This window comes from Pleurodeles waltl, chromosome 3_1 (genome assembly GCF_031143425.1).
Source record: "Pleurodeles waltl isolate 20211129_DDA chromosome 3_1, aPleWal1.hap1.20221129, whole genome shotgun sequence".
Classification (NCBI taxonomy): domain Eukaryota; kingdom Metazoa; phylum Chordata; class Amphibia; order Caudata; family Salamandridae; genus Pleurodeles; species Pleurodeles waltl.
In genome coordinates this window covers 83,493,808-83,520,674 of record NC_090440.1, presented here as the reverse complement: position 1 = coordinate 83,520,674, position 26,867 = coordinate 83,493,808, and the positions used below count along the sequence as shown (strand labels likewise).

General features: G+C 43.9%; 1 protein-coding gene across 2 annotated transcripts in view; it reads right to left on the bottom strand.

The window, feature by feature from the left end:
- The window catches only part of SHANK2 (SH3 and multiple ankyrin repeat domains 2), a 2,270,638-nt gene that overhangs the window by 1,012,328 nt on the left and 1,231,443 nt on the right, over window positions 1-26,867 (bottom strand). For both annotated transcript variants that reach the window (XM_069221873.1, XM_069221874.1), the window contains one exon: window positions 17,900-18,209. In XM_069221873.1, the coding sequence (XP_069077974.1) occupies window positions 17,900-18,209 (310 nt within the window). The remainder of the gene's footprint in view (window positions 1-17,899; window positions 18,210-26,867) is intronic.

Sequence of the window (26,867 nt, the reverse complement as noted above, 5' to 3'; positions counted from 1 at the left end):
CTTCTTTGAGAAGATACAGAAATCAGATTCCACAGCTGCAACATTAGACAGGAACTCTGCCTACAACCCGTTACCACTTAAGCCCTAAGTGGAAAGTCTTCAAACTCCTCTCATACACTGAACTCACCAACATGTGCAAAACACTCCAGCCAGCTTCTAGAAAGATGACTTTCTGCTATCATCTAAAGTAAAAATCTGTTCATGATAATATTTGTGCACTCCTACTCAACTTGATCAACACCTTCTTCAGCCACCAAACCTTCATGGATGGCTGCAAAACAGGATGGATCCTCCCCAGGTAAAGGCTATCGACCATTGGCCCAGTCAATAATGTAAACTGCCATTGTTCTTTGTCAAAACATCAGCAAGAAAGTAGTCTTGATCAAACTACTGAATGAAATAGTCAAGAATAACCTTCTAAAGAGGTAGCAGTCTGGAATTTTATCATGTTACAAGAGGGAAACAGCTTTGGAAAGGTAATTGTTGATTCCCTTCTTATCAAGGTCAAGAATGCCCCTACCTCCATCTATGTAGCTTTGAACCCAGTTGACCACGAAAAACAAAGATATATACTGCAGGAAATAAACAGGACATCCTCTGAAATAGTCCTGTGATGATCCAACTAATTTACATGAACTCGTTCAGAAGGGAACCGCAAGATCATAGAAACATTTTCATCCTTTACATAGAAACCCTTTCTCCCATACTCACTGAAATCAAAGTTATCAATATACCAGTGGCATGCATGAGATCCGATGACTAGAATCCTGCCTCAAGCAAATCCAATCAAGCACCTACCTGAAGCTCAAATGGAACTAGTCAGAAATCCAGAAACTACCTAACAGCAACCATCAAACACTGATTTATATTTGACCATCCAACATGATCTGGTTCTTATTGGACAATCATGTTGGATTGTCAAACATTAATCAGTGTTTGATTCAGATTTAGCCATCTGACTTCCAAGTGTTTGAGTCAGGTGGCTTGACCAGCAAGATAAAAGCAAATGACCAATCACTTGGACTTACTCTTGACACAAACGTCTCCTTCAAAGGACATATTTCCAGGAAAACATAGACTGCCTGGTACAAGATCTCTTTTCTGAAAAAAGTGAAAGCCTTGTTATCCAAAAAGACTTTAGAAAACAGTGTGAGCCTCTAATAGCTAGAAGAAGGCAACACTCTGATCCGACACCCCAACACCATCTGTATATCTGAAAAGTATCATATACACTCTAAATCGTCTCATCAAGGGCTGGAAAAAGTTTGACCACATTACCAAAACACATAAGAAATTATAGTGACTCTCCCACCAGGCCAGAATTATATTAAAGAACTGATGATTCTGTTACAAGACACTTAGAAACAACACCCATTCATACCTTGCTTAGAAACATACCACACCAGGTGGACAGCACAACACCAAGAGCCAAGCCACTACAAGACTAGAAGTGAGAAGCTGAAATTAGGAAAAGACAAGAAAGGAGTTATTTTCCATCCACCCAGAAAATGGAAGATTCATCTTTTCAAAGATCATTACCACCCTAGATGATTTGATCGTATGCACTACCTTCATTAGCGTAAACAACAGTGCACCGTATCCCTGGGCCCCACTTACATTTCAGCACTCTTTTGTTCTGCAGTTAGGTTTGATACTTTTTTTAGATTTCTTTACAGAATATGGCCGATAATCGGCATTACAGACCTCTCTGGGACCAAGGACTTTTTTCTATCAAGATATCACAGAGAGTTAGTAGAACCCAAATCCTCTTTCATCATGGAAATACACATTCAAGAACACCAGCAAACCAGGAATATAGTTTCAAGATTTTTTTCAAATCAAAATCCTATCCTAGTGCATACAGTGTGAATACTGTTACAAAAACAGGCAAAATACTGGCAAGGATGCTTATCAGGTGTGTGACTAATGAAAAATAGCATTACAGTACGATAACATGAAGCTTTTTTATCAATATTTTAAAAGCTACTTTTCTCTTGACTAAGGTAAAACTTAGCACCAAATGTGTCCTACATTTAGTTTTCAAAATGATTCTTACCGACATACCTCTCCTGCACAACAGAACAAATGTTCATCAAAGTAGCAGCATCTGCCATTATCATCTGCGTTGATAGACAGATACTCCTGCCAAGTGAAGGCTGGATGTGTCTTCCCTATAGCTTTCAGCAATGGAAGGTGATTACAGTTTCGTATGACCTCAATCTCAAGTCCATTGTATGAAATTCTTCTCTATCATATTGTTCTCAATTTATATTTTATACTTGACAATTATTGGAACATTTTCAGAATAAACAATTACCAGTAAAGCCCTGGCTGCTTTTCGCATATTTATATTCTATAAAAACACGCTTATTGTTTACAAGCAATAAACAAGAAGTGAAGTTATCAACTCTTCAGAAACGTGTTCATTATTTAAAAACAATCACTGGAAAACAATTCAATTCATACAGAAAATATGAATATATTTATGCAAACTTATTTATCACATTTCAATGAATAGCAACATAAACAAATTTGATATTATATTTAAAACCTATACCTTAATACACAGCATATGTGATTTAGAAGGAGGATATCTAGGAGAGAATATAACGAGGATCATATAAAACATGTTATAAAGGTTAAACATATATACAATTGCCATCATAAACGTGATTTACTCTCATAAAAAGTCTGACAGTTTGGTGTAAGTTTCATGTGAGCAAATCTGGTTTGAGCAAGTGGGGTTTTAGCAAATCTGTTTGTTTTGTGCTGGAATTAGGGTCATCCTGCAAAAGCTGCTGAACAGCAGCAAACTTCTATATTTACGGGTATTCACAAGTGTTTTTTAGGTAGTTTTACACCCTGCAAACTATCACACATTTTTATTAGGGATAGCAGACAATCCATGTTCTGGGGTGAAATAGGGAGGGTGGGGGGATATCCTGCATGACTGATGAGTGTTTAGGAGAGGGATTTTGGGAAAAAGTGTTCCTTTGTGTAGGAACAACAAACAAAATATAAAGTGCAAATGTGGTTTAGCATCAAATTCTAATGTCAAATTTCATAATTCACCTAATCAGCAAGGTCATTGAAAAAGCAGTCTGTGCTCAACTTCAAGATCACATCATTGCCAACCATCTCCTGCATGGCTACTACTATGGCTTCAGATCACACTGCAGCATGGAGACAACAACCTTATATTTTGGACCATAGATTAAGATTATGCATTCCTCCTGCTTTGGCTAGACCTCCCAGTTGCCTTTGACACAGTCAACCATATAACCATCATCCACAACCTGGAGTCTCGAACAGGACTCACTGGCAAAGTCCTTTACTTGGGTTTCCTCCTATCTTTCCAATTGACACCAATTTGTTCACATGGTCTCCTCCAAGTCTCAAAATATCCCTATAACATACAGTCCCCCACATTTCCTGTGATGTTTAAGTTCTACATGTACCCCCTTGCGGCTATGCCAATAGATAATATCATCACAATTCACCAATATACCAATAACACACCAATCTACCCGAATGTCTTCTTTGCCCGAGACAGCCAATGCCCCAAACACTGCTTGCACTTCATTCAGATCTAGATGTCCTGTGCCCACAGGAAGGTCAACCCAGTGAAAAAAGAATTCCTGTTATTTGACAAAACCAACAAGCCAGAAATAGTGCAAGCCTGGCTTAAAGACATGAGTCTTGACTGGGTCTTCACTGAATGCAAAATCAATTACACTTGCCTTGGACAGAAACCTCACTCTCAAGGAACACACTGTCTAAAACCAAACACAGCCTGGACCCAGCTATCTCTTTTAAAGAAAGTGAAACCATTTCACCCAGAAATCAATGTCAGACATGGTATGCCCGTGAAACATTACACATTTCTTTTCCTTTGAAGTAGGAGATGGTGCCATGAAACACAAAACACTAGCAACCAGGTTCTACCAAAAACTATAATATTCTTATAGTTCTCATAGTGAGCACCAGATAATTAGTAAATCACAGAAAAATACTTCAAAAAATGTAAAAAAACAATAGTCATTATGGTCTTCTTTATCAATTCATAGAGTCTTCACACTGAATGTGGACTATGTTATCAGCTTATTGTGTGTTGGTAAAACATATGATTTATGATCATCAGAAAGGACCTGTCACTTTTACTAAGCACAAAGCAGTGACATAACAAAGGCCCCCCGGAGCGGGGGCAAGCTCCAGGAGCCCCCCTCAGCACAGAATCCTGTGCATGGGCGGCAGGCCCATGTCTGAGTGTAGGGGAAGGGGGCCCCGTCCAGGTACTTTGCAGGGGAGTCCCTTCAAAGTTTCTTATGCCACTGGCACAAGATGGAAGGTTTTGTTCAAACAGATAGATTTCCATGTAGTCACAACAAGAAACATGACAAGGTGCTCAACAATGTGTGTTTTTATCACACTTTTCGTTTATTCAGAAGATTGGCATGTGTCGGCTGATTTGGATTTTAATCCGATCCTCAAACTGTTATCAGTTATCCCTAGGAGGCAGTTTACCTTCTTTCTTTGGACTGATTTTGCCACCTCTTATGCTAGGGGGCGTAAGGGAAGTTTCAGGAGCTGCAAGGGGCAATCCAGGAGCGGCACACCCTAAATGACGTCCATGGATGCTGTATGACTGAGGGAGCCAGTGGCGTAGTGAAACTTGAGGCGGGCCCCTCTCCGGACTCACTCAGGAGGTCTCAGGTCAGTGCACTGTGCTCAGGGGACCCCCTGGAGCTTGGGGCCTCCCTGCACTGCTGGGGCTGCAGGGTCCTCTGTTACGCCACTGGAGAGAGCAAACGCCATAGAAGCCTGGGAAGAACAGAAAACGAAATGCAAGGGTTCTCAAACTCGGCTGGACGAATGGACAAAGGATGACTTGAACTGAAGTAAGGAGGTTAATGCAGGGTATAGATTAGTCAACAAACGTACTGTGTTCGGGTTTGATCAACATGATATGACAAAATGTTTTAAAACCTTTGAAGTGACAGAGATGTGCAATTAAAATAATTAAATGAGTGGAAGCCGAGAGTTTAATCAGGAGAATGAAGATCCTTGATCTGCGATTCTTTGCTGCAAAAGGAAAATCTGCATGCAAACTAACTTTATCGTCCATAGAACTTAAACACATAGGCCCTCATTGCAACTTCGGCAGATGGAAAAGCCTGTCCGCCGAAGTTCCGACGGGGAGGTTGTCGCCATAGTGGCTGCCTCCCCACCGGGGCCATTACGAGTTTCCCGCTGGATCAGAGGGCAGAAACTCAGTTTCCGCTCGCTGGCCCAGCAGGAAACAGCCTACAGAATTGTCTCCGGCTCGTAATAGAACTGGCGGCAATTTTGTAGTGCGTAGTATGCATCAGCATCCGTCGCAAAGTTCACTGTCTGCTAAGCAGACGTTATACATTGCGACGGGGCTGGCCAGGGGGACCCCTGCACTGTCCATGCCAAGTGCATGGGCAGTGCAGGGGCTCCCCTAGTGTCCCCTCCACCCCGTCTCCACCAGCTGTTTCACGTCAGTGCTACCGCCATGAAACTGCTGGCAGAGAAGGGGGTGTAATCCCAAGGGCAGCACTGCTTGCAGTGCTGCCCCGGCAGATTAGGACCGCCAGCACTGCCAGGCCGATGTTAAATCATAATCTGGTGGTCCGACCGCGGCAGTAGGGTACGGTGATATGGAGGTCCGACCGCCACATTGGCAGTGGATCAACTGCCACCCTGGCGCTCATCATATGTAGTCTCTACTTTTCACTTAATTAAAAAAAAATCTTTTACAAAAAGCACTTAAGGACAGAGCTATTATTCAGAAGCGGGAGTTGGCTACGTTCACACAGCACTACATGAAAAATAGAGGAGACAGGGAAAATTTCCTCTTGCACTGGGAGAACATTACCCTCCTCTCCAATAGTGGCAGTATTGGGAGGTTTTGCCCGCCCCTCTGCTCACAAAATAGCATACAGGTTCATTGACCTTGCCTTGATTCTGGCTAGAAGAGAGATAACCTCACACTGGAAGAACGCAAAGCGCCCACAAGTGACTAGGTGGCAAAACGCAGTCAAAAAATGGGCAGAGGCCGAGGGAACATTGCTGAGGAAAGAAACTATACAAGGGCAAAGGCCCAGTGAAAATGTTACACAATGGAATGCGATCCTGGAGAGCCTAAGACCTGCTGATGCCCCTTATCAGAAGAAGAGAACACCACTTCGGAATCTGAAACCGAACAGTCCCCTACACCTTTCACCTAGAACACTGCGCGTTTGTGAAATATGTTTTGATTTCGAGAATTGCAGAACTAGGATCCGATATAAATGAATCTTGTGCAAGATGGGGGGAGGAGGGAATTTACACAATGTTGGAGGTTTTCTTTCTTTCTAAACAGCATTACATTACTGAGTGTATGTTATTGCACTATTATAAAAGCAATAAAATATATCATTAAAAAAAAACATAGGGGAGACTGATAAACAAAAAGGCAAAATGACTCACTTCAGATAAAACACATTAGAAACTCGCCTTAAATTGCATCAAGGTGCTGAGTAGATTGATGACATCACAGAGTGAGAATGACAGCATAGTAATAACAAGGAACCTGACCAGCAATCTTGCAATTTATATCATAAACCTCTTACCTAACAGATCATGCAAGGAGATTCAACCTGTGTATCAACAGGCATACTGCACAAATACTCAAACCCAGACATCAATTAGCAATGCAAGGTAACTCAATCTGTGTATCAACAGGCACACTGTGCAAATACTCCAACCCGGACATAAATTAGCAATGCAAGGTAATTCAACCTCTGTATCAAGAGACACACTGCACAAATACTCACACTGCATCAATACTGAAACCCAGACATAAATTAACAAGGCAAAATAATGAATTCTGCATATCTACAGACACACTGCACAAATACTAAAATAAAGACGTAAATGGACCCATAGTTGCACAGAACCTGACATAAATCCATATTCATAATATTCTTACACCAACATACACACACACTCAATTTAGACATAAAAGCATACCTTCTAACACACACAGGCTCTCATTATGACATTGGCGGTAAATTCCAAATACCGCCGCAGTGACGGCCGCCAACATATCGCCGCAGAGGCAAACATCCGTCTGCCAGATTATGACATGCACAAACAAAACTAACAGGAACCAGCCACAACCACATATCCACCAGACCCAAAGAACACGATAAACTGTTGGAACTAGCACCCATACCGTTACACCACCAAAACAATACCCTCCAAATAATGACCCACGAATCACCATTGGCGGTGCACGCTGCTGCAGTGGAAATGGCCACCCAAAAACAAAATAAGATGATATTGGCCAGAACAAAAAATCCACACCTGACACAAATACACACACCCCATACACCTACCAATAGCACTATAAAACACCCCCCACATCACCCACAAACCTTTGCAAAGACAAGAAGGCCGCTAAACCTTGCCGCGCCAATCCCAGAGATAACTGCACACACACACCACAACTACCCATTCATCTGTCATGCACCACACACCACACACCCCACCACATCACACATCACCCTCTGCACGACACACACACCACACAACACCCATGACCCCACAAGGGCACCCCCATTTCACTGATGAGGAGTTGCGGGTGTTGGTGGAGGAAATAGTCAGGTTAGAGCCACAGCTGTTTGGAGCACAGGTACAGCAGATCTCCATTGCCAGGAAGATGGAGCTATGGCGGAGGATTGTGGACAGTGTGAACGCCGTGGGAACAAACCCAGGCACAATGGACAACATAAGAAAGAGGTGGTACGACCTATGGGGGAAAGTGTGTTCCATTGCAGCAAGGCACTGGCTCGCCATCAGGAGGACTGGCAGTGGACCCCAACCTCCTCCCCCCATAGTTGACAGGATGGGAGGAAAAAGTCATGGCAATACTGATCATGAGGGCCTCACTGGAGTACCCAGAGGACTGGGCACTGGTGAGTCACCATTACCAACCCACTACCATTCATACCTGCATGCTATGTCACCCCTTCACCCTGACTCCCTTCACCCCACTCCATCCCACACAGTGCACCACCCCAACTACCACTCCTACATGTCTACCCCTGCAGGCCATACCCAATGCAAGCACATCCCTCCCAGCTCTGAATGCACACCCACCAGCAATGCATGGACAGCATGTAGAACTACCAATCCCACAATCCATCACCATACACTTCCAAAGGTGGAAGGACAACAGCAATATCATTGGGAAAGGTAGAAATGCCTAATATGTGACAAACAATCACCCTAACAAATCAGTTACATCCCTACAGGTGCACCAGGCAATGTCAGCAGCGAGGAAGTGCCCCGGCAACTCAGTCCCCCACCAGAAGATGCCCTCAGTGATGACAGCAACTCTGGAGGACTTGATCTGGATGAACTTCCTGCCCCTTATGGGACTATAGGTCAGTCGGCTACCACATCCTGCAGCCAGTCCACCACAGGACCCCACCTCAGACTCAAACACCACAACAGCTAGCCAACGCCCCCAAACCTCTGTCCCCAGGACACATCAATCAGTAGTGTGCCCTCCTGTACAGGGACCCGAGTTGACACCACAAAGAAAAGACGATGAGGGTCCAAGTGTAAGTGGGAGTGGGCACACCGTTCAGGGGACACAGGCACGGGGGTCAGGGGCAGGGACAGTCGGAGGACAGCTGTGCACCAGTGGGAGGACAGGCCCAGGGAACCGACTGCCCAGGAGGCACTCACAAATGTCATGGGGGCATACCAACAATCCCAGAACAGGATGGGTCAAATGATCAACATGATGCAGGAGAACCAGCGGCTGAAGGGGGAACTCCACCAGGAGGTCATGCAACAATTGCAGGCCTTAAATACCTCCATGGCCTCCATTGCGTTGCAGGGGTGCTGAGTGACATGGCAAAGCATGAGTACACAACACACCTTCCACCAGCCAGTGTACTGACCAGCCCTCTACATCTGCTGCAGCAAGTGGCCCTGCCACAGGACTCACAGGCCACCAGCACCCCTCCCCCTGCAGAAGGTGAACCACCCAGCATACGTTCCCTGCAACCCAGACAGACACCAGAGACAGTTGCCAAGACCAAGACCACCGACAGGAAATGAGCCCCTCCAGAATGTCCCCCTTGTGTTCCACTGGTTCACCTTGTTCTCTTTGGACTGCCATTGCTCCTCTACCTGTGGCCCCATGGACGCTGGACCTGTGCTACAAACAGACTGGGCCACTACACTGGACTTTTCCCAACCATCACCCCACTCTATTGCACTTTCCATTTCATTTTTGTAAGTCAAATAAACATCCTTAAACACAACTAGAGTAATAGTGTTTTATCAGTAAGAAATGTGCAATGTATTGAACTGCATTAACACGTGCATATGTCCTATAATGTGTTAATCCATCCAACAAATGTGTCCCAGCAGTCTGTAGACTTCACATCAGTACACCGTTGTGACCACACCAACATCTACAATAAGGGAAAGGCATAGGTGACAGTTAATTGTGATGCAAAGCTAGTGACTGGCACAACACAACAGCCACACAGCACCTTACTAAAATGGAGACATGTATAGATCAACAGTCTTACCTGAGTGTCATTGGAAGTACTGCTGAATGATATTTGTCCTGTTGTCCACATCCCCCTCCTCCTCACTGTCCTAGGTTGCCACAGGTGCATTGTCACCCCCTTCTCCTGCAGATAGGGCACATGCCAGCTGAGGGCCAAACTGTGCACCATGCAGCAAACCACCACGATCTGGCAGACCTTCTTAGGGGAGTAGCATAGGGATCCACCTATCAAATGGAGGCACCTCAACTTGGTTTTCAGGAGACTGAAAGTGTGTTCCACAATCCTCCTGGTATGCCCATGTGCATCATAGTACCATTTTTTTTAGCCCCTGTTCTTGGATTCCTAACAGGGGTCAACAGCCAGGACAGGCTTTTGTAGCCGCAGTGACCGGGAAGAAGTGAGGGACACACATTAGCCATACACATTGGCATGGGGTATGACTCAAGGGGGAATACACTGACATACATTGAGTAGGGACTCGAGCTCACCTATAAGCCACACTCTGTGCCTCTGTAATTGTGCTATCACCTGTGGGATGCTGCTTTTCCTCAACACATAGGCATCATGCACAGATCCAGGATACTTGGCAGTGACGTGGGATATGTACTGATCAGCAAGGCACACCATCTGGACATTGAGAGAGTGGAAACTCTTCCTTTTCCTGTACACCTGTTCATTTGCCCTGGGAGGGACTAAGGCAATATGGGTCCCGTCAATGGCCCCAATCTCATGTAGTATGTGTCCCATTGCATAGAATCCAGCCTTCATAGTGGCCAAATCATCAACCTGGGGGAATGTGATGTAGCTGTTCATGTGTTTGAGCAAGGAAGCCAAGCCCCTTCCAAGCACATTCAAGAACATTGGCTGTGACATTCCTGCAGCAAGGCCACAGTCACCTGGAAAGGATCAGTTGCCAGAAAATGGAGCACTGACAGTACCTGCCCAAGATGGGGAATTACTGTGGTGCTACAAATAGTAGGTATCAGATCAGGCTCCAATTGTGCACACAGCTCTGTGATTGTTGCCCTGTCCAGACAATAGGCGAGTATGATGTTCTTGTTCTCCAGTTTAGCCAAGTCCACAAGGGGTCTGTACATGGGTGCTTGCCTCCTCCTCCTATTCCTCCGCAGTGGCTGGTATCTAAGTGAGCCAAAAGTAATAAGGGTGTAACAACAGGATCTATGGACACACAACATCATAGTACACATAGCATGTATGTATGTAGGATATCATATTTGTCTTAGTGTGTACAGTAGACTCCAATGACGCACATATGAATTCAAAACATGAGTACCAGCAGTAGGAAATGACAACCGCCGGTCCTGTATGCAGGAACAGGTGGAAGTGACCGCACCCTGTCGGCGTTAGGTGATATGGTGGTAGGCGGCCTGCACCCCGTGCTATTCCTCATTGGCTAACATGGGGCTCTATGGAGTACAGGACCAATGATGATCAACGCCGTCGTTGACGGTGTTCACTGCTGCAGATGTGACAGCCATTTTCTTTCTGCAACTTCATTTGATTCCTGACTTTCCACGATGATACATCTCCACTGCGTGTGCTACTGTGACCTGCGTCTGGAACCTGCCATGGCCCATGCAACAGGGGAGCCTTCACGTCAGAGGAGTTGGAGAGGCTCGTGAATCGGGTCCTACCCTTGTATGGGTAGTTGTATGGGCCTCCAGACCAACAGATGAGTACATCATAGGTACGTTGCATGTGACATGGCTGCATGTAGATGCATGTGTGTGCTAACAGTGTGTCATTTGGGGGGGTATGGCTGCAGGCAATGTGCACACAGAGGTATGAGTCATGTATGTGCTTGAAGAGGGGCAAATGCAGCATGTGAGCCTTTTGTTTGACAGGCTGGATTGTATGGTTAATGGTGTCCTTCTGTCTGTGTTTCCTCTGCAGGTCAGCGACCATCTGAAGAAGGGGTTGTGGTGTGCCATCGCCAAGGAAATGCGGACCCTGGGGGTCCATAGTCAGTGCAGCACCCACTGCAGGAAACTGTGGGAGGACCTGAGACGCTGGGCCCGGAAGACCGTGGATGCCCAGCTGGGGATAGACTCCCAACGAGGGAGGGGTGCTCGTCGGAGCTTGACCCCCCCAATGGCCCGCATACTGCATACATTAGCGGGGGTCAATCCTCAGATTGGGGTGACCAATCCTGAACTCGATGGGTGCTTGAGGAAACACAGTAGCCACAAGGGGGTGAGTACAGAGTGTGTGGTATTCATTTTTTGTTGCCTGGCATGGGATATGGGTGCAAGGTTCTAGTCAGTGGATGGCCCAATATGCCGGTTTAGCCATTCCTGCGTTGTCCTGCTTAGCTATGTAGGGTGGTATGCATTTTGGGTATTCCTGGGTAGCTAGTATGCTATGGCAGATAGGGCTAAGTTGGTCCCAGTAGGTGTGCAGATGGTAGTGTTTGGGTTCCTTCCTGCTGTAGTACCTAGGCAATGGTTTGTCACTGTGGTACATACTGTGCACTCTAAGTCCCAGTGAGTGATTGTGATGTGTATGCCACTCCTCCACCCCCTACTCCGAAGGGCAAGAACCCGCCCCCTCCCAAACCCAAGCCCAAGGACCCCCCTCCCAAGAAACCATCCCTCACTCTCCCACCCACTGAGGTGCCTGCCTGACATCTCCATGATGCCCCTGCCCAGTGGAGTGCCAAGGTTGTCAGGAGTCAAGTTGGGCCCTGGACGTTGCCCTGTGGCCATTTGCGAACTTTGAACTGGCCAACAGCCCTGCCTGTAAATATGTTATTAATTATTTATTTGAATGTATGCTCGTTATCCAACATGATTACAGCGGCTGGACCAGAGGTATGTATTCTAGCTTTCTTTTCTCCTGGGTCCTGTTGCTGTCGATTTACTCTGCAGGTAGTTCTGTGTGTGTGTATGGTGTGTGTTATGCATGTGTGACACTCATCCCTCCCTCCTTTGTGTGCTAGGCGGCTGTACTCACCGTCGTCATCTTCACCAGCCTTGGTCCTCTAGGACGGCCATTGCATGGTACAGCATCAGGAAGACTTCCAGTTCGGGTTCCATGGCGGCCGCGGACTCCCTTGGGTCCCTGGAGGTGAGTGTCTCCTTTTATATGATGTGTTTCTGCCGGGCTTTTGGTGGCGGTGCTAACGCCCCGGAAATCCTGGTGGTCTACAATGTCATAATATGGTGGGTGGATACTTGTCTTCTGCGTGCCTGAAGGTGGCTACCACCGTGGTCAGTGGTCGTATTGCACTGGCGGCTGGGGTGGAACATTGTATATGAGAGGGATCACCTCCATGGTCATAATTTGGCGGGCATTACCGCCAGCCTAGCGATGATACTACCGCCATCGCCGGCGTGGGAGTCACCCGACTGCCAATGTCACAATGAGGGCCACAGTCACACAAAGTTACATACTTGCACTGCCTCAAATGCGTATTTTAGTGTTTATGCATTGATATAAACACTGGAAAGGGGTGATCACATATGAATTACTGAAGAAGTGTGCTATTCCTGGAGTGCTCACTGCTCAACTGCCTTAACAGGACAGTAGTGAGCAAGGTCATCCAAGTAACTCTTGTGAGAGGTCTACTGCCGGTGTTGAACAGTACAGATGCATTGCATCAGCACCACACTGTCATATTTCTGATATCAGTCAGTACTGATGTAAATGGAGCCTGCTTTAATAATGACAGTGAATAGATCCTCCTACTTTGACACTTTGCGGTTTATGCCCCTGTTGTGCTTGAGGCCTTCCTAACATGGCTTGGACCCATGTGCTCTGCAGATAATGGATACCTTTGACCTCTCACTGCATCTTCTTGAGCTGAAAGCTTGTCCTTACATTTCCAGTTGACTAGATAGACAATATGATCCATCATGATAGTAATTTCCTCTATTTAAGTATTGGTACAAGAAAGCCTTTTCTGGTGATGATTTGTCAGTTATGTGAACTGTGATGCAGAACAAGCTAAATACTCACATCTTCTTTCTTTTAATCAAATTCTATGCTCCACTTAAAATCTCACCATATTTCTGTAGATAGAATATTACCTTCCTATTTATTTTCATTACAGATTTGAAATGATATCCAGCATGATCTTTTTCCTAGAATACTCAGATGTGTAATCAGATTTTAGTTATCTTTTTTGGTTTTGTTTGTTTCATGATATGATATTCTGTCCCTGAATTGCCTGCAGTAGCCTGGGGTACATACTTGCGTTGAGGTCTTCTTGCGCCTCTAGTTGAGAGGTCTAGTATCACCTCTAGCTTCAACTGGAACTACTTATGCCCAAGAAAGGGAGGTGCCTTAACAGGGATGACATTCCTAGATGTCTGCAACTTAATAGGGCTCATCACAGTAGCTCCATGTTGAATTTAAGCAGTTTAGGTGCTTTCAGAGACTTCTGGAGCCTTTAGGCAAAGTAATTGCACCATACTGAAGTAACCGTGGAAGGATGTGTTGACTCCTTACACAGTTTGGTTTGGGATCACCTACTCTTTAGTATACTATTTTGTCTTTTAATAATATTTGCCTAGTTCACTGGCACTTCAGAGCTTGACAACCATCCCTTCATTTAGGCCTTCTGCTGCCTGCCAGGAGAACACTGCAAGACTTTGTTTCTCCTCCTGACTTGGACCACTGTGCCCAGGACATGGCACCAGAACTGCAGGAGCCATTGGTCTTCCTAGTCCACATGGATATTTGACCTGCTTCAGTTGGTGGGACTACATGCTAGAGAATCCTGCTACACTAGGGGAAGGTTGTGGAGTTTGCAAAAACCAGGAACCAGAGAGCTGACCACAAAAACAACTGCACAATGAGGGCTGAGTTCACTATAACGGGTCCTTATGATTGGGAAATGTTGGTTCTGGAAGACAATGCCTTTAGCCTTTTGAAATTTTTAATCTCCTCCAACATCCATCTACATAAAAATTGGGAATAGTTTGAAATGATTGCTGTTGAGCGAGTATCCAGCTGCAGCTAAGTAAATTTACCTGGCTGAATGTTTATGGGGCAGCATTTCCAGTTTCCTAGAGAGCAGCAGGTTCAACATCTTACAGGTAAGATGTCCTCGCTCGACCCACATCCAGCTTCAACATAATCTCTATGTCCGGTGTACCGTGACTCAACTTGGAGGAGCCATTAATCCTCTTTGATACAAAGAATTAACAACTTCTAGCTCCAAGCTAAAGTGACCAGAAATTTGTCACTGATGTACCACATCCACAAGCATCCTCTGTTGGCACGACTGAAACATACTGCAAGTCAGAGGTGAGCACTGCCATTTACCCTGTAAGAACACACCCCAGGTACTGTGCTATTTATTAATTTTCTGATTTACCACTTTAATATACTTTGAACTATTTTATGCCTGTTCGCTTTCATGAACATTATTACATTTCACAATAGTCAATCTTAATGTCTTGAACATTTTCCTTTGGGCCATATTCTTGTATTATTATAATTTTTAGATTTTTAACTTATGTGTAGGCTTTTTTAATTCTTTATTTAAAATGCATTGTGCTGAGGTTTTTCTATTACACGTAACGACTTACACAATTTATTTCTGGAAACTTGCCTGCAGTTAGGGAAACCTATTTTCCTATGTAAACTGATTTATCAAACATAGCCCATTCGGCCACTTTCTCAATCAACACTTTTTTGTATTATGTATTATTGGAATAAGTAACAATTTAAAACCCTAAGATATACATGCAGCTTAGATAATGGAATAAAAGAAATAAACCACAAAAGCAAAAAACTACTAGACTTTCCTTCCATGGGAAGGAAGTGGAAGGGAAATCAAACATTAAATGTGTCACCTAAGAAATGCACCAGTATGATTACTACCCCTACATCAAGATTGAGTTGGATGAGATGGAGTATTTAGGGGGCACCTAAGGTTATATGATTGATGCACAAGGACTATACATTAATGGAACACTCAGGTGTGTTTGATCTCTTGTGAAATTGGGCTGTAAGATTGACAGCACCACACTTGGTGGTAAGCAATGTGGCTACTTGCAGATTTAGGAGCACTGACGAACAAAGTTAAACCCACACTGAGGAACCATATGCATAACAAAGGAGTACTGGAGTGAAGGACAGAAATCAGATAACACCGTATTGACGTCAATGCACCAAGATGACAATGGTAGCGGAAATGACATCACTAACTCTATTGCCACCCGGTAACATGACAGGGTTGATCCCTTGTGCAAACTACAGAAACCAGAAAAACGACAGAAAGTTACCAGGAACCATGTTTCCTAAAGCCATGTTCTCTTTCTGTTCCTGTCACTGCTTTTATGACCTCTGAGACAAGCAGTAGCCATGCTGGAATCTTAAAGGTTGTCCATGCAACACTCCAAGCCATCTCGATGGCTGTATTCTGAAACAAATGTCGAGTATCTCTATTCACGTCAATGGGAAGCTCAGCATGGATTTGCGTCTTTGAGACGCATTAATATTAAAGGAATAGAGTACTGATTTCAACTTTGAAACAGATAACAGACCATGGATAATTGCCCTAACCGTGCTTTGACCAAGGGTAGCTGTACTAGTAGCCAACAACTCTTCAACAATTTAACTCAATCATAACATGAAAAGCACAGATATACTTAGATGACGTGATTAGCAACAACAGTAGCAAAAAACAAGTTCATGTGTTGAATGCTTGAAGTAATCTCTGCCTCTGGTAATCATTCATGTTGCATCATGTTCCATCATAATCTCAATTTGCACCTAAGTGAAGAGGTCTAACTAGGATTAAACTGTTCTACGGTTTCTTGTGTTCCTGTTCAGAGGGAACCTGGCCTAACAGTTAAAGCACTGTTCCTACTGAGCAGGACTAAGGACAATTTGAGTATCACTGGTTTCTGTGGGTGGTGGCATGCTAGGCAAAGAAACTGGGATGAGTCTGCAAGTAATTACCAGTGGCTGAGATTAATCCAAGCCTTCCAACCTTCACGTTTTTGTTTTGCACATAGTTAGCAGCAAAGCACAGCATATTGCATTGTTTCTGTAAAGTTAATTTCGAATGCGCCTGTTGTGTTTGGAGCTCTCTGGGCTGTTTACCTCCCAAGGGCAGTAATAATAGGAGTCAATTGATTACCATGAATTCTAAATATACACTTAGGTTCCCTTTCTTCATAGATTCTGGAAGGAACCTAAGAATAACTCGAAATGCAAATGACAAACAATGGGCAGCCCTGCTCGCGGCTTGCTCTTCGAGTCATGTGACTTGCCCTTGAAACTCATGATCTGTCAGATCATACCTTCTCATGCCCACCACATGAGCAAGCAACAATAATTAACAGATGAATGCCACTTCTCCTTAGTGTGTCACTCTTGTCTGCACAGTGTATGAAGAATAGAGCAGTGCTAAGTGTGGGCCACCTATGGTGCAAGTGAGTCATGCTAATACCTTGGCTGGATCTGATTTTATGTAAGAGGAGACCAAGCATAAAGGTATTTGTGAACATCTTCAATTGGACCATTTCATAGCAATAATATTACAACACAAACACACACATGCCATTTAGCTGACTCTGTGGCTGCAGCTATTGAAGCCAAAGCCTTGTGTGATTTTATTGGCTGGAATTACTTGCTGGTAAAATGTGGTTTGGTCTTCCCACACTGTGGGAAACTAGGTACAGTAACACCAGGCCAGTCGTGACCAGACAGAGAGGAATTCCATATGGTAGTTCCACCATATAATCAGGGTCTAAGTGATATGTTAAGCTATACACACAGTAACATGGATAAACAAGCATTGGCAAAACCAACATCTTTTAGTTTGTATATGTTAATGAATTAAGGACATGCATTCACAAGTGTTATTTTCATCTGGCGCATGCAAACTTTTTTTGTCATAAAAAGGATACCCTGTTTGCTTTCTCAATACTGGGGAAAAGTAGTGAAATAAGTATTTCTTCACACCTACAATGCACATAATAGATAAAATGTGGAAAACAGCTTGATGATTGAGTGCTCTCTACAGATATAAAATAGTCTCTAATTTATTCAATGGAAGAGCTTCCTGAAGGTGAAACATGCACCAAATAGCCAATAGCATTAATTGACAAAATAATACTCCTTAGGGCAGAGCAAAACCCACTCTGTGATTATTTTAAAGAATTGATATGAATAAGTATTGCAGACAGCTGAGCTGCCAGGACACACCTAAAATGAACTCCATTTGTTACCAGTCTATTTCTGTTTTCGTGTCCAAAATGAGCATGTCTGGTTTAAATATAATTGGGTTAACCAACACGAAAGATGCAAGATAGAAAACACACCTGATGTGCCGGTGCTGCTGTCGCTTGGCATCCTCCCCCAGCCGGTTCAGCGATGGAGACCGGCTTCTTGGTAACTGGACATAGCTCCCAATGGTTTTTACTGTGCCATTAGGATTGTTCTGCATCTGTTGAAGCAACTGTGGGGAAAGGCTGCGGTGTGAAGACGAGGAGGAGGACGCAGGCCAGTCGGGGATGTTGTTCACGTTCAGGTTGTTGTCACTATTAGACCGCAGTAGGACACGTGGCGCAGCCAAGGTGTTCTGGGGTCCCCGTCTCCGATTCGAATAACTGGGCGCCTCCCGAAATGGCACTACACAAAGAGAATACAAATTGCATCAATGTGGCTAGTTCTTATTTTGTTTCTCTAGAATCCTCTCTGTCTCACTAATGGGACTGATTTTGCATCTTGAACGATGGAACATCCCTCTGTCCAATTAAAATGGCTAATAAATGCACTGTAAACAGCATGCAAATTTGTGGTGATTCTGATCATACTAATAAGCAAAAAAGTTCTATAGATAGACTTCATGCAAGAATCTAGGCATGAGAAACACCCAGGGCCAGATTCACAAAGAGCCTCTGCAGTCGTGGTGGAGGATCCGCACTCCTGGCAGAACGCCTGCGATTAGAATTCTCATCCTGGAGATTCCACCATGAGTGCAGAGCGTCCGCCACAACTGTGGAGAATCTTTGTGAATCAGGCCCTCAGTTTTAAGGTTTAAGGATTCCAAGCCTGCACAATGAATGGCCTTCAGAGTGAAGTGGGTAGAAGGAGCCTTGAATGTGCAAACCATTAAAGAAGGAGTGCACTTAATGCTTGAGGAATTCCATGGTTTGAGTTGTTGAAATCCGCACCTCACTATTTCAGCTTAGTTCTCCCCATGGACCAGCTTAGCTTCCCCTTTGGGTATTTTCAGAAGTGTCTTCTTGGGGAGCAGATGGTGCAAGGGTCTAGCGCGTGCTCCACCCATTGTCTTACATGTTTTAAAGAAGTTTTGATCCCTTTGGAGGAAAAGGCCTGCTTTTACAAAGAAAAATGCAGACATCAAGGGAAGGCAAATGCAGGGATGAAGGTCTCCTTTTCTTCACAGGCCTACATCACTGCATTCACAGCTACTTGCAGGAGGTTGCAAAATTCCTCCTGTGTCACACATAATGCTAAGACAGAAGATCTTGCAGCACACTTTGAATATAATACAGCCTAGGTCACAACCAGTCAGTGTGCAAAAAACACTGACTGATGGCGACCTATCTCATGCATCAGGCCCTTCGATCTGTAGCCATTTTCACACAAACAACTTAGGGCCAGATGTGCAAAATTTTAATTCACAAAAAATGGGTGCAAATTGCACACATACTATTTGCAAATGGAAAAACAAATGTGAATCAGCCTATGAACCAACAGATCGGTATATAAAATTCCGAGTCATAGAGAGTCACAATCTAACCTACCTCGTCACAAAAGGTAGGTCGCAAATTGTGACTCACTGTGATTGAATAGCATTACAGGGAGGGTGACCTGCTGGGGTCAGCAGGCCACCCTGCCTTTGGCCATCTTTAAATAAAATTACCTTTTTTATTTTAAATGCAGCACGTTTTCCTTAAAATAGACGGGCTGTATATAAAATAAAAACAATATTTTTTAAGTTTGTTTTTTTTACATTAAAGGGGGACACTTTCCCTTCTGGGATTGAGTTACTTCTTCAATTTAGGAGTCAATGATTTTTCAATGATTTGTGACAAGCCTTTCGGTTCCAAATCATTGATAAATTCTATTACGAATTTCTTTTTGGAATGGACGCCAGAAACATGAGACAGGGATCCGCTCTAAACCCATTTTTTTTGTTCTGTAATATGTTATTGAATCGAAAAATGGGTTTTGTAGCGTCAATAAACTAATTTCTGGTTGCACACCCACTTATTTTGTGAATGCAGGTTTTGCAACAGCAAAACGAGTGCCAGGAAAACCTTGGTGTAAGTTTTGAAATTTAGTGTGAAGAGCAAGGGGACCTTGAGAGAAAATTTTGCCTCCAGCGAAAATGTTTCCCTTGTGAAGATGAAAAACATTTGCTGGTGGGTTGTGTGTCAGAAATTCCAAAAATATCACGAGTTAAATATCGTTTAGAAGGTTACCTCTTCATTGAGTGCATATTTTATCGTATTAACTACATACCTAAGATATTTTGAATTAAAAACTCATTCCAATGAGAAAAGGTTTGTAAATATTTCCTGTGGGCGAAATGAACAATTTTCATCTAATAATCTTCATCCGAGTTGTTACAGCACATTCCACTCGCAAAGCTCTTGCAAAGATTTTTATATTTGCTATAATCTCCCCAGACAATTACCCTGACAGGTGCCCCCCCACAACCCCCACCTCCTTTCTTTTATCGAGAAATCAACCTTGTGGCTTCGCAGAAAGATCATTACTTCAGCTCAGCGGAAAAGGTTAAACGTCATTAATTCTCTCGGCTCCCGCAGCTCTGGGGTCCGCTCGCCCCCTTCCCCCGCTTTAAGGACGGTCCAGGTTTTAGCCGAGCTGCAGCCCATCGAACTAATGGCTTCCTTTCAAATAAATCACCTCTCAGAAGGTGCGGGGCTTTTAAAAGGCTCCACGCCACAATTAAAAACACTTCAGCACGCGCCGGGGACGCTTCTAAAGAGTGACATGCGTGTTCGTTCTTTTAGTAAACACGCTGGTCTTGGCGCACAAAGAACTCTTAAATCAGGGAAAACAAGCTACTTAGTAATAATTCAATGCATTATTATAAATTAAATTAACCTGGAGTCACCATCGATCCTTCAATTTCAAGCTTCGGGAGCCGGGTCTTTCTCCAAAACACTTTAAACCAATCGCCAGGGGTATAACTTGGTCAGTAAGATTGGGGAACGAGGGGGGGTTGTGGGGGGGGGGGGGGGGGGGGTTGGGAAGTGGACATTCAAATTTCCCATCAACCAATTTTAAAGTTAAAATATATGATACCACTAGCAGGGAGCATGAGAGGGGGCTTAAGGGGCAGTGGAAAGGGAGAAGAATGCCGTTTGGTTAGGGGTACTAAGTGAGAGAAAACACGATGGCGGTTATTAGGAGTCTGGACCGCCAGACGCGCGGTGGCGTATGGCCTGCCCCAAATGCGGCAGTCCAAACACCACATTATGACCACGGCGGTCGTGTCGCGGTCGGACTGCCATGATTAGTCATCCCAGCGGTCTGGCGGTCGTGGCGGTCCTAATCCACAAGGGTAGTGCTGCCCTAATGGTAACACCACCATGAAAAGGCTGGCGGAGAACGCCAGGGGACCCCAGGCATGGGCAGTGCAGGGGCCCCCCTGGCCAGCACTGCTGCAATGTTCACTGTCTGCTGTGCAGACAGTGAAAATTGTTAGGATGCTGGTGCACCCTGCATCCTACAGCATTTCCGCTGGGTCAATAACGAGCCGGAGACAATGCTGTAGGGTGTTTCCCGCTAGGCCAGCGGGTGGAAACTCAGGTTTCCACCCGCCAACCTAGTGGGAAACTCTTAATGGGCCCGGCATAGAGGGCACTATGTCGGCAACATCCCCGTCAGAAGTTCAGTGGACGGGCAAAGCTGTCCGCCAAATTCTTAATCAGGTCCAATATTTTGTAAAATAAGAAACATTTTTAAATACTTTCAAAACCGAGAGAGGGAAAGAGTGTGTGCGCGTTTTTGTCTCTGTGCATTTAAAAATCCAACAGACACCTCATCAATCCTGACTGAAATCACTTGTACCCAAATATTTACAACAAAATACATGTATGTGGGGTGTAAAATCCCAAACACCCCCCTGATGCTACGTCCTTGCCAGTCACGCTAGACTGTGAAAGCAACGTATTCGAGTGTACAGATTTTGTGCATTCTTGCTTTTTTTCTTGCTTTTTTTCATTTGTGCCAAATCTGTCATAACTCTTTTTGTTCAAAATTTACATAAAAGGTATTACCACAACGGAATTCAAGTTAGGTATCAGTTCCTCATAAATTGAATTACAAATGTACCATCCCAAGTTACATGAAAGAATGAATGAATTAAGGAGAGTTTGCACAGCAGAAATACCGAGGAGAAGTAGCACCTGCGGAGAAAGCAGAGAAGAGATAGCTAAACAAGAGGAGACAGCTAAACAAATGGCTGAAGGTAAAAGAGACAGGCATTCAACTGCCTGTGAAAGGTAGTTTAACACTGATCAACTGTACGATGGGAGGAAGTGAATTTGAAGAGTTTAGAAGATCTGGAGCGAGGGACTCTGTTAGCTTGATACCACATCAAGATAGATGTCATACAAGATGTTAATAAAAAACATTTTTGATGGGGAGCCTGGTGAGTAATTTTAGATGATCATTGATTGTAGAACAAGTCAGTGCAAGGATAAGCCAAGCTGTGACACTTTGAACGAGCTGCATTCTGGTTAAAGCATTAGATAGTCAATGTATGTATATTTACAATAGTCTAGGCAGGTAAGAGCAGTTGGACAAGAGCTATATGCAAGAATTCAGGCAGGATAGCAATCATTTTCTATCTGAGTTAAAGTGTAAAGGAAGCAGTTAAAGAAACTTTGTCAATTTCAGCATAAATCATAATTGCGTACCAAACATTATGCCCAAATTTCCAAACAAAGTAGAAGGTGTAAAGTGGTGGTCCAAGTTCTTCTCTCCACCACGCTAAGGAATAATCAAACCAAAGACGCTCATTATGTCTGTATTCAGATGGAGCAAATTAGAATTGATCCTGGTTTTCTACTTAAAGAATGCATTCTCTAAATTAGGACCTTTGGAAGGAAAGACCACCATCAACTCAGAATACACTGAGTATTATAAGCATAGAAGCAAGCCTGGTAAAACTGAATGAAGGTTGTGGAAGGTGGCACATGGATACTGAAGAGGGTCATCTCAAGTGCAGGACCCTGCAGGCACAGCATTCCACGTCTTTTAAAGAAGAATGGAAGTGGGTACGGAAAAGAGATTTGTGAGCAGCCCGCCAAGAACGACGAAAGCCAGTGCAGAGCACGGTCTCTAACTCCAAAGTTGGCTAACTGATTAACTAAAACTGAATGGGAGACCATGTAGATGACTGCAGAGGTTCAAGAGTATCAACACTGCTTCTCTTCCGGTACCTAGTACCATGTGCATTTCATGGTGACAATCGTCCCTGTGCTACATGAGGGGTGAACACAGATTGCTGAGAACAAAACAATCCTTTGCAGAATAGCAATACAATGTATGGTCCAGATTTACCAAATAGTCATGCGGTTCAGTGCAGCAGCAAAAAATGCTGAACTCCTTGAGAAGGAGAGAGCAGGAGAGCATCATATTTACAGAAATATGGCTCATAGTGCAAGGTTGTGTGCTTGAGTCCAGCATAGGTTTTGTACTGGAACTATACCCCCTTGCAGTACAAAATACTATGCATAGACACACTTTAATATCTTTCCTACGGTGTATAAGTGCTACACAGTGCAGCACGCATGCAAATTCAGACAGAGAGGAGAAATAAAAACATTCCTCCTTTTAATGCCTGCTTTCACATGGCCTTAAACTTTGCCACAATAACCTGTCTACTATTGTTTGTAGATAGGGTTTTTGGGTCAAACGTCATGGGAGGCTGCATGGGAATGCCCATGTAACTCCCCCTTGGCACTAAGTAACAGAAAGCAGTGCTTTCAGGGCACTTTTGCGCTGGGAATTAAAAAGGTAAAAAAAGATTTTTGTGTTAATTTACGTCACTTTTGTGATGCTAACATGGTGGAAAATCTTAGTAAATATGCCCCTACATCTCTTAAACTCTTCAGTGTGGAGGTTGTGAGTTCTACAACTTCACCACCACTGTTATAATGCTGAGGACATGAGGATCAGGGAAAACCTCTGTGCTCACAAGTAGGCATCCTTTCACAGGCCCCCATCTCATGCTGCTGGGGAAGAGCTTCCTCATTTATAAAATAGGAATAGGATGGGGGAGGCGGACCAATCCTGGAATCGTGTTGCAGGCCCACACCCTTCAGGCTCAGACAATCTTTCTGCGACCCTACATGCGTTATTAGGAGATTAACCCCAATCACCCCTGTGGGTGCCACTAGATCACCATGGAAATTATTGCAAACAATTGGTAAGGAGTGGAACCACCCATTCTGGCATTGGGTATCCCCCATTCAATACAAAGGCCATACACAGTCTTTCTGCCCACTTCCTAGAAGACCCGGTTGTGGAGTATATCATAATGTAGCCACACTTAGCAGCAGAAAGCCCACCATACACCAGGGAATATTTTTTTACATTAGGAACTATGTGAGTGGCTGGTCAACCTGGCAATGGCACTCCAGGCAAAAGACTTTCTTCCCCGCTGGAAGAGGCTAATGAGGGATTATCTCCAATCTAACCACCCGGTTGGGTAGAAAACTCTTTTGACCAGGATGGAACAAAATGCAACAAATTTATGGGGTGGGAGGCAGACAGTATTTCTAACTCTAGGAGATGTAGATTGGGTGTTACCCCAATGAACCTGCCCCAGAGAAGCAGAGTCCACTAGATAATGGAGATGTTAGTTGTGTGTAATGTGATGGTTTTCCATCTGTAGGTTTGTGGTACAGATGAGTTACAATGTTCTGTACTCAAATGATGAGTAGCACATTCAGAAAAGGGATGCCATTTATGGACATAAAATTGTAACTGGTCTGCATTACAAGCTTACAGATGCTCATATGTATCTAAACTGGACTTCATATCACCAACACCACAGTAAACTAAGCATCATCTGTAGCCAAGCACTCAGAATAAGACACATCTGCAGCAATGAGGACACTGTAAAGGACATCTACAGGAGTTGTCTAGACTATATCCAATTTGAGGCTATCCTCTACATATCATAAAGCAACATATTGGCAAGTCTTTTTAGTTTGTCTTTTCAGTTCCCAAGGAATCACTTATTTGGAATAGCAACAGCAGAAACAAAGGTGATAGAATCCCATTTGTGGCTGGCTATCAAAAAGTGTCCCCCTTATTATACACCTTGCTTATCACAGAACCTTCGCTGTACGAGCTCTCAGTATGAGAGCTGAACTCACGCAAGCTGTGACAAATGCTGACATTCCTTGCTGTGATTCTAAAAGGGACACTGCATGTAAATACCTTCCATAAACATCATCAGTAACAAGTTCTGTTACGAGAAGCAATGGCATAAGTCAGCGTCTTACATGTTGATTAACATGCATTATTAATGTTATTCAGTGCCAATGCCAAAACTGTAATAAACAATACATAGGCCAAACAGTGAATGACGTCAGCATATGATTCAGGAATGAGAAATCAGCAAATACTTAATAATAAACTTGACCAGCCAGTAGCCAATCATTTTAACCTTTTTGACCATTTGCTCTCAGATTCACAGATTTTCTCTGCAGAACATGTCTCAAAGGGGGAAGTATTGGACTCCAGAGAAAACTTCTGGATGAACTGTTTAAAATGATTGCATCCAGATGGAATGAACACCTCTGACAACACCCCCTGATTACTGCATAGCTCAAGAGTTTTCAGGCTTTCATTGATCTTGCATTCTACATAGAATCTTCACTCACAATGTTTTTTGAAAATCCAGCAGTGTCAGATGCACAGCCACTGAGCAAACAATCTTGTACTACCCAAGGAAGGCAGAAGCTGAAACTTTGTAAAGGAAATATAGTTTTGTTCTTTGGTGAGTCCGCTTGTTTGGAGGCACTTCCTAGTGACTCACTGTATCCATTTGGATACGGATTTTTGCCCTGGAATAAACAAGCTTTGTGTGCAGCACACATATTAAAGTTGTGTGCAGTGGTCACATAGGCATAGGGACAAGATGCAGTTGAAAGCCACACAAAAAAAATCTGCATGGCCAAATGATGTGTGTAGTGGTGTATGGGTAAAGAGGTCTCAGCACAGGGAATGGCCAAAGAATACATCCTGTGGATTCTTGGGTAAGGGATGCACAGTGCAATGGGAAGCTGAGTCAACAGAACACCCAGGCATAGCCAAAGCCCAGGTATGTTAGGTTATGTTTGTTAAGTTATTGGTTGTTTTATAGCATGCTAATTAACCATGAGGGTATCCAGGTGCTCTGTACCAGGGGTATGAGGCCAGGCATGGGGGCTTACTCTAAAACATTAATAACTATGGTGCAGTTCCTAAAGAAATCAGAAGCCTGGCAGGCCCCACTCAGGCTCTGCGCACTCCTCTCAGATCACAGGCCCTCATCCACCAAGGTGGCATGCTTTACCATTGGGCAGTGTTCCTTGTTCGGCTGGCCCTTCAATGCCCAACAGGCCAATCAATAGGGGTCTCTTTGCTGTAGATCATGTTTTGTTATGTCTGTGTGACCCCGAAACCTCAGTCCCCCAACGAATACCCAATTGAGTACCTTGGGCACAACTTTAACTAAATTGGAGGGATAGTGAAAGATTAAATTTAACTAAGGGTATTCACACATATTTTACTTGCTCAAGAAAGCTTTGTTAATGTTAAAAAACAAGCACATTAACTCAACAGGAATTCATGTTCCTTGAGTCAGTAAAGGGTGACAAGTTCCTCGCCCAGATGTCCCATATGGGATCAGTGGCAATTCATTAATACCATGGAGAAGTTATTCTTAATCTACTTTGTGAGACCTCTATTTATTTATAATGGTGCTCACCCTAAGTGTACTGTTTTTTTAAAGTGTTTTCTAAATGAGAAAAACATCTGTATTTTCAGTGTGTATCCTAAATAGAAAATCAACTAAATGCTTGTGCGGAATATTGACACCCCCCACTAAGGATATGTCAAATTGAGCTTGTGGCCTGAAAAGACAAACAACAAATAAAAGTCGTGACACGAAAAACAACTCAAGTGTCATCAATAAAACTAACATAATGATAATCAAAACACTTGCACCCTTCATGTTGAACGTGCAACTGCATGCCTATCATGATCACAAGGCACACGTACCATAAC